The sequence below is a fragment of the Penaeus japonicus genome, unplaced genomic scaffold (assembly GCF_977035675.1).
Source record: "Penaeus japonicus unplaced genomic scaffold, GWHDUDI00000001_assembly GWHDUDI00000025, whole genome shotgun sequence".
Classification (NCBI taxonomy): Eukaryota; Metazoa; Arthropoda; class Malacostraca; order Decapoda; family Penaeidae; genus Penaeus; species Penaeus japonicus.
In genome coordinates, this window is record NW_028234427.1 from 26,981,719 (window position 1) to 26,990,174 (window position 8,456).

The following is an 8,456-nucleotide window of genomic DNA, read 5'->3' on the forward strand; positions in this document are numbered from 1 at the left end:
CACAGAGAGAGAAGATATATATATATATATATATATATATATATATATATATATATATATATATATATATATAGAGAGAGAGAGAGAGAGAGAGAGAGAGAGAGAGAGAGAGAGAGAGAGAGATAGGGGGAGAGGGATAGAGAGGCGGAGGGCAGAGGACAGGCAAGCAGGAAAGAAGGGACCAATAAAATAGCTAGGCGGGCGCACCTGCCGTCACGCTCCGGCTGGGGTTCCGTCACACAGCTTCCGGTGACGTAGGGGTGGGGAGCGGGGTGGGGGTTGGGGGGGGGATGCTACAGGGAGTTTAGAAAGGGTATGGTGTAGGTTATGGTGCGAGATGTTTTGGTGGTTGTGGTGGTGATATGGTTGTGGGTATGGTGCGAGGGTTTTTCCGTACCGTTTTTGATATAGTACGGCGCTATGGTGCTCAGTATGGTGTCGATTATGGTGTTGGGTATAGTGATTCTTTTTCATGGATTATTGTTTAATCCAGATTTTCAGAAAGGAAAAGAAAATTGGCTTAACGTGAATTCAGAAATAAAATTAGGTCAAAATGTGACCGAAATTCTCACTGGAAAACCTTTTCACGGACTTTGTCACTCCATAGAGAGTGAGAAATTGGACGTGTATAAAACAAAAACAGGAAAATTGATTGGGAAAAAAGAAGAAAAGAAATTAGAAAAGTGTTACTTTTTCCCCTAATCAACAGCCAAAATAATAGTCAAAGAAATCAGAAAGTAGCCCTCGCTTGGCGGGAAAATAGCCACTTACATCGCAAAAGTAGCCAAACTAGCCATCGCGTCGCCCTGCCCGCGACAACACACGATGAATGGCGAGAGAGACCACGAGGTAACGAGCTTCGAGGAGAGACAGCAGCTATGGCGAGGAGAAGAGAGGGAAGGAGAGGAAGAGAGGAATAAAGGGGGGGATAAGAAGAGCAAGAGGAGCCGGAGCGGAAGCGCGGGACGAAGCGAGAAGGGAGGGAAAGTAGAACAGAGGAAGGGAATGGAAGAGAGGAAGAAACTTTGGGAAAACATGAAGAACAAAGAAGAGAACAAGAACGGTGGAAATAACCACTTTGATGATGATGACGTCATCGTGTACGAGCCAGACGGTTTTGTCGTCGATACAAAGAAAGCCAAGTTGCAGATGGCCTTGAAAGGAAGGAATAACGAGAAGGAGGAGACAGACTCAAGAGACACGAGAAAGGAGAGGAAAATCCAAAACGGAGAAGGAGCTGGAGAGACAGAGAAGAAGGATAAACGAGCGGGAGATCGCGAGAGAGACGAAGGACGAGAAGACAAAGGCGGAGGAAATAACAAAGAAGGAGGGAGCCAAGACGGGGCGAGCAGACATCAAGATCAAACGGAATCGAAGCTCAAAGAGGAAACAAAAGGAAAGGAAATAAAAGGAGAAGCAAAACCGAAGGAAAGGACACCGCCTCCTGCAGAAGGACACCTCAAGAGCCAACAGATCTCGTCGTGTCCCAAAAAACACCAGAACGCCTCCTCGTCGACCAACACGACGAACCTCGAACCCCGTCTTCGCCCCATGAACGCCGTTTCCCGCGCCGCCCTCGCCTCCACGTCTTCCTCAACCTCTCCTCCTTCCTCCTCGACCTCTTCCTTCAGTCCCTCCACCACCTCTCCTTCTTCCCTCTCCTCCTCCTCCACCTCCCCTCCTTCCCTCTCCTCCTCCACCTCCTCCTCCACCGTCCTGGAGAAAGTCAACATCTACGAGACGATCGAGTTGGCGAAGAACCCCGCCTTCAGGCACTACACGGCCGGAGGAGGCGTTAGCGTCGTGGTGGACCTCGAGAGGGGCGTCCAGGACGGCACCTGGAAGCCTCCTCTGCCGGACTCTGAAGGAGGGGACGCGGAAGGAGGAACCGTCGGGGGCAGCGTCGTGGATTTCGTGACCTCACAGGCGGTGTGTTTCGGAGTTTATATGTACATAAGCACTTCTTGAACTTGGATTTTTTCTTTTTTGAAAAAAAAAAAAAAAAAAAAAAAAACGATGGAGCCCGCACTCTAAATTCTTTCCGACCTTGCAGGCATGCCACTTCAAAATTGCGATAATCTCAGGGAAGTAGTAAAGTGCACAGCTCGTACAGGGAGTCCTGAAAATGGGTCTTATTCCTTTATACCTAATAATGAGAACCACAAGTCCTGGAATTTTCTTTATTTTATATAGATGTTGCATATTTTTTTTTTCATATTCGTTTTTTTAATAAAATAAGTCTCTTGTAGATAATCATCAGATAGAAAATTTTAGTACTGTTCGAAGAATTTGACATTTTTATGACCGCCAAAGGTCATCCTTGCTATTTAATATTCCTTTTATAAATTCAAAGCTACAGAAAATAAAATAATGCAAAGCGCCCTTCTGACATGATTCCTACATAGCTGCATAAGAATTATCAATTATTTCCTTTTTTCATTAGCGATATAAGAAATAAAAATGTACCGAAATGACCCATGCTGTCTCGAATTTCTTCTGATCTAAAGATATCTCTCTGCCTAACATGATCCGGACTGAAAAGATCTAGTTCAGTCCTGCTCTCTCTGATTTTGCAATATTCATATCTTTATTTTCGTCGAACTGATGTTATATTTAGTTATGGATTTTTCTTTTTCCTTTTTTTGAGGGGGGGGGGCGGCTATGTAGATATTGTTTTAACTATTAATAGTGTTCATATAAGCATTAATTTTGCCGCATGTGTGTGTCGAAACGTGTGTGCTTGTCTGTGTATTTATCTTCATCTGCCTCTTCTTCTACTTCTTCCTCTTCTGTTTCCTTGCACATTCTTCTGTATCCGATTGCTTGCTTGCATGGCTGTGCATACGTGTGTACCACTTTCTAGTCTCAGGAAACCAGTTTAGGCCTGCGCTCTCCATAACCCAACCTGTCCGAATGCAAGTGTTCTTGGCCTCCGGGGGTGTATTGCAAAACCTAGTCAGCTGATCCAGTGACTCACTGTTCTGGTATAACACTCTTTTCGCCCTAAATCACTCTTAGATCAGTTTGTTTGGACGTAAGTTTAATTTTTTTTTTATTACAGTGAGAAGGGATAAGAGATGTTTCATGTTAGATTGTTTCGGAGGTTTCGAACAGTTATGAATGCCGTTTTCGTTCGATTGTTTCTACTGTTTCGGATACGACGGCGTCTTGGACAATGCACTTTCAATGCAACGGGATGAATTTTGAGATGAAACCATACGAAGTTTTTTTTTTCTCATCGTATTCACAATCATCAAATAAAATATTTCTGTAATTGTTATCATCATTTTGTTTTCTCTTTCAGTGTTCACAGCTGACATGTTTATGTTTATCTTATCATCTCATTTTTTCACCAGTGGATGTTTTACGTTGTGACTTATCTGTGTGTTCATTATCTCTCTCTCTATCTATCTATCTATCTTTCTCTTTCACTCTCTCTCTCTCTGTCTCTCACTCTCCTTCCCTCCTTCCCTCCTTCTCTCTCTCTCTCTCTCTCTCTCTCTCTCTCTCTCTCTCTCTCTCTCTCTCTCTCTCTCTCTCTCTCTCTCTCTCTCTCTCTCTCTCTCTCTCTCATTCTCTCTCCCTATCTCTTTCTGTATCTATCTATCCATCCATTAGATTATCAATCCTATTTTTTACTATCCTAAAAGCGCAAATTGCGTACGCACACTTACTGCACACACACACACACACACACACACACACACACACACACACACACACACACACACACACACACACACACACACACACACACACACACACACACACACACACACACACACACACACTCCCTTCCCCATACATACACCCTTACCCCCCCCTACACACACATACATATACGCTACCACACACTCTTACCCTCCCAAAGCCCCCTCCCCACCTCCCACCCACCCTAACCCCACCCCAACAGTCCCTAACCCCACCCCTAACCCCTCCCCCAAATATCCTAACCCCCACCCCTCCCCACCCCATCCCCCTCACTACCTCCCCTAACCCTCATTCCCATCCCCCTCACACCCTCCCCACCCCATCCCCCTTACACCCTCCCCACCCCATCCCCCTCGCACCCTCCCCTAACCCATATACCCCCCATACCCCATCCCCCACACCCCTCCCACCACCCCACCTCCCACCCATCCCCCTCACACCCTCCCCACCCCACACCCTATCCCCAGCCCCTCCCCTCTCCCTCCCCCTCCCCCAGCGTCAGAGTACCTAGCCTTAATCCGTCCTTCTTCCTTTTCTTCCTCCTTCAGGGCGACTACATATGGATCGAGCCCGTGTCGCGGCGGGAGTTCGACGTGGCCATCGGCGCCAGGGTCGTCAGCGCAGAGGGACGACGCATTCAGGTGCAAGACGACGACGGAAACGTAAGTCCTGGGTCGTTCTTTGGGAAGACGAGGAAGGGGGGGAGGGTGGTGGTAGTTTTGCTTGATCTGTTTGGGGTCGTTCAAGGGATTTTCTTTTATGGGACGACGGAGGAACTGTAAGTCTTTCGTCGTTATCTGGGGTCGTTCTAGGAATAAGGTGTTTCCTGGCAGGACGACTAGAGAAACCACCAGTAAGTCTCAGTCGTTGCTTTTTGGTTCCGATTGATAATAAATACAAAAGAAAGTTACGTATACACCTCATGTGATATAAGAACGATTTTGCGATGACTGTATTTTGTATCTTATACTTAAAATGGTTTCCATTGTTACATTAGCTTCACTTCATCTATTTTCTTGTTCATTCAAATCGTCATATCGGGAGGAAAAAGAAGCTTTCTTTTCAATTATCTTCAATTCTCCTTATTATTATTACTTTCGTTCCATCCCCTCCCCCCCCCCCCACAGGAGCAATGGCTGACCCCGGAGCGCCGCATCAAGGCCATGCACCCGACGTCCGTGCAGGGCGTGGAGGACATGATCAGCCTGGGAGACCTTCACGAGGCGGGCATCCTCAGGAACCTCCTCATTCGATACAATGAGAACCTCATTTACGTAAGTGTGAGGGGACTGGGTGAGGTGGGTAGGGTGGGTGGAGGGTAGGGTGGGGTTTGGGTGTGAGGGCGTGAGTGTGAGGGGTAGGCATCCTTAGAAACCGCCTCATTCGATATGATGATGACTGCATCTATGTGAGTGTGAGGGCGTGGGTAGGGTGGCGTTGGTTGTGAGGGTGTAGGTGTATGGAGTTGGAGTGGGGTTGGAGTATGAGAGATTGGGGTGCGAGGCGGGAGTTGGGGTTCGGGTATGAGAAGCCCGCTTGGAGATGGCTGGTAAGTGGGGGCGTGGGTGAGGGTAGAGGGATAGAGGGATAAGAGGGATAGAGGGGTGGGGTAGGAGTGTGGAGGAATAGGTAATGGGGTTAAAAGAGTAGGTGAGGGGAATTGGAATCAGGTCGAAGACTGAGTGTAGCTGTGAATAAGGTGGATGGCTGGAGGGGGGAAGGGGATGAAAAAGGGGTGGATGGGGAAAGGGGGTAGGGATGAGTAAGGGGGAAGGGGGAAGGGGGAGGGGACGAGTAGTGGTAGATAGGGGAAGGGGGAGGGGTAAGGGCTGAATCGGGTTGAGTGCAGATGAGGTTTTGGAAAAGGATATTTAAGCATTATGTAAGAGTATGTATGTTAGGGAGAGGGGTAATGGGTGTGTAAGTGAGCATGGGGTGTGGGTGGTATATAGGAGGGGGTAGGCGGTGAGGGAAAGGGGTGTAAATGGGTTTGTTAGATAGTAGATATATATATTTTTTTTATTGTTATCATAACTTGATGTGAGTATTTTTACAGTTTGTGAGTTTATATTCATATGTATTTCCAGAAGTAGAGTTAATCATGGCAGTACCTGACTCATCTACAAAAGATATATAACTAACTGACGATACGATGACAATGATAATAACAACAACAATAATGATAATAATAATAATAATAATAATAATAATAATAATAATAATAAAAATCATAATCATAATAATAAACCTCCCTCTTTCTCTGTCCAGACCTACACCGGTTCCATCCTGGTAGCAGTGAACCCGTACCAGATCCTGCCCATCTACACCGTGGACCAAATCAAGCTGTACAGAGGGAAGAAGATCGGCGAGCTCCCTCCCCACATCTTCGCCATCGGGGACAGCTGCTATAACAACATGAGGCGCTTCAAGCAGGACCAGTGCATTGTTATCAGGTAGGGTATGGGGGGAGGGACTAGGAGGGGGGGAGGGGGAGGGTGGGAAGGGGAGAGGGGAGGGACTAGGAGGGGGGAGAGGGGAGAGGGGGGAGGGGAGAGGGAAGGGGCTAGGAGGGGTGGGGTGGGAGAGGAAGGGGACTGGAGGATATGGGGGGAGGGATTGGAGGGTGGGAGGGGAGTGGGATGGGGAGGGACTAGGAGGGGTGGGGAGGGGAACTATATATATATATATATATATATATATATATATGAATAACACTGCCACTAAAAGAAAGGAAAAACTTGCGACGTTTCGAACTTTTTCATGAAAGTTCCTCTTCAGGCGAAAGCAATCCAAAAAATGAATAGAGTAAGTAAATTTAGACAAGAATATATATAGAAAGGATGGCCGTAGGGACAAGGGCTGACTCAGGTCACAGAAGGATGTTTAAGGTCAATTAATCTAGGGAAAGCTTTTCCTACTAAAAAGGAGGTAAGATCATCCAACCCCCATTGACCAGCACTCAAATTAATATTGGGAATCTTTTTAATTAAAAGCGATTCCAGCATCTTTCTTTCATACGCATTAGACGATTTGTGAATTAACTGAACATTATTCCAATTTAATTGATGACCGGCATCACGCATGTGAACGAAACAAGCATTTGATTCCCTTGCGTACCTAACATCGCGTTTATGTTCACTTATTCTCTTTTCCAACTCTCTACCCGTTTCACCTATGTAGAACTTCGGACATTCTTTGCAAGGAATAGCGTAAATGCCAGAAGAAGTGCCAAAAGTAGCGTTGGACGCATTGTGTTTAATCAAAGATTTACGCAATGTGTTAGGGTAAGTGAACACTACATCGATGTCCACTTTTTTAAGTAACTGACGCTTGTCATCGAGTGACTGATTGAACGGAACAACGAGTAAGTTATCGGACCTATCCTTACGCGTGACTTTAGTTTGTGAATAAAATTTGGATCTCGCATATGAATGTGCTTGTTCTAAGAAAAACTTAGGGTAGCCAAGATTCTTAAAAGACTCCATAATGATGCTAAGTTCTCTATCAATAAATTCATTATCACTGATCCTATATGCTCTAAGAAACATAGACGAGGCTACTGATTTCTTAATGGATAAAGGATGATATGAGAAAAAATGAAGATAATTAGCAACATGAGTGGGTTTCCGGTAAACTGAAAACTTTAAATACCCGTTGAAATTATGCAACATTATATCTAAAAAGGGTAATTTTCCAGCATTTTCCCATTCTACTTTGAATTTTATGGTACGAGCAAGGGTGTTAAGACTACGCAAAAAATCGTCGAAATCCGGACTGTTTACAGGCCACATAGAAAAAATATCATCAACGTATCTAAACCAAATCGCGCTCGGAGGGAGAATGGCCGGAAGGAGTTCCGTCTCGAACATTTCCATGTATAAATTCGCAAGGACCGGACTTAAACTACTACCCATCGCTATACCGTTAGTCTGCTTATAAAATTCTCCCTCAAAAGAAAAGACGTTATTCGAGACGCATAAACGAACAAGTTCAATAAAGTGATCAATCGGAATGGGAATCTTTTAGTGGCAGTGTTATTCATTTTGTTATGTGCACGTTACTGTGTTTTTTGTGATTCATATATATATATATATATATATATATATATATATATATATATATATATATATATATATATATATATACATGTATATGTGGTAGAGGGAGGGACTGGAGGATGGTAGAGGGAGGAGAGAGGGGAGGAAGAGGGAGAGGAAAGGGTGAGGTGGGGAGGGTAGGAGAGGAAGGGGACTGGGAGGGAGGGTACGAGGGAGATGAGAAAAAAGGGAGAGGGAGTCAAAAAGATACAGAAAGAATCAGAAAGACAGAAACAAACCAGGAGACAAACAGACAGAAAGGCAGACAGACAGACAGAAACAAAATCATTCTACCTGTAACCAACACAACTTGCCTCTATCCAAAAACTGTGCGTTTTTTTGTTTTTTGTTTTTTTGCAAGCATTCAACCACTCATCCACTTGAAGCCGTAGAGAGACACCGGCCACAGATAGACAGACGGCTCCCCTGCAAACAACACTGTTATCGGATAAGATAACAGCCTCTAATCGAGATATGATGTAATTCTGTTAATAGCAGTCGTGTCTCAATCCTTGGATTAAGTGTTGGACAAAAATTGGACCTGTAATGGGCCAGATGGTTAAGGAAGAAGGGATTTTGGGTCAAATTGATTGATTAGTAGATAAAATAGGTTGAGTTGATTGGTAGATATGTGTGAATGATCGGGAT

At 45.0% G+C, this 8,456-nt stretch overlaps 1 protein-coding gene across 1 annotated transcript in view; it reads left to right on the plus strand.

Moving 5' to 3' along the window:
- Positions 1–490: 490 nt before the first annotated feature.
- ck (unconventional myosin-VIIa ck) overlaps positions 491–8,456 on the plus strand; it is a 40,755-nt gene continuing 32,789 nt past the window's right edge. The window contains exons 1-4 of the mRNA XM_086551754.1: positions 491–1,929; positions 4,260–4,373; positions 4,839–4,985; positions 5,980–6,164. Of these exons, the coding sequence (XP_086407880.1) occupies positions 826–1,929; positions 4,260–4,373; positions 4,839–4,985; positions 5,980–6,164 (1,550 nt within the window). The 5' untranslated portion in view covers positions 491–825. The remainder of the gene's footprint in view (positions 1,930–4,259; positions 4,374–4,838; positions 4,986–5,979; positions 6,165–8,456) is intronic.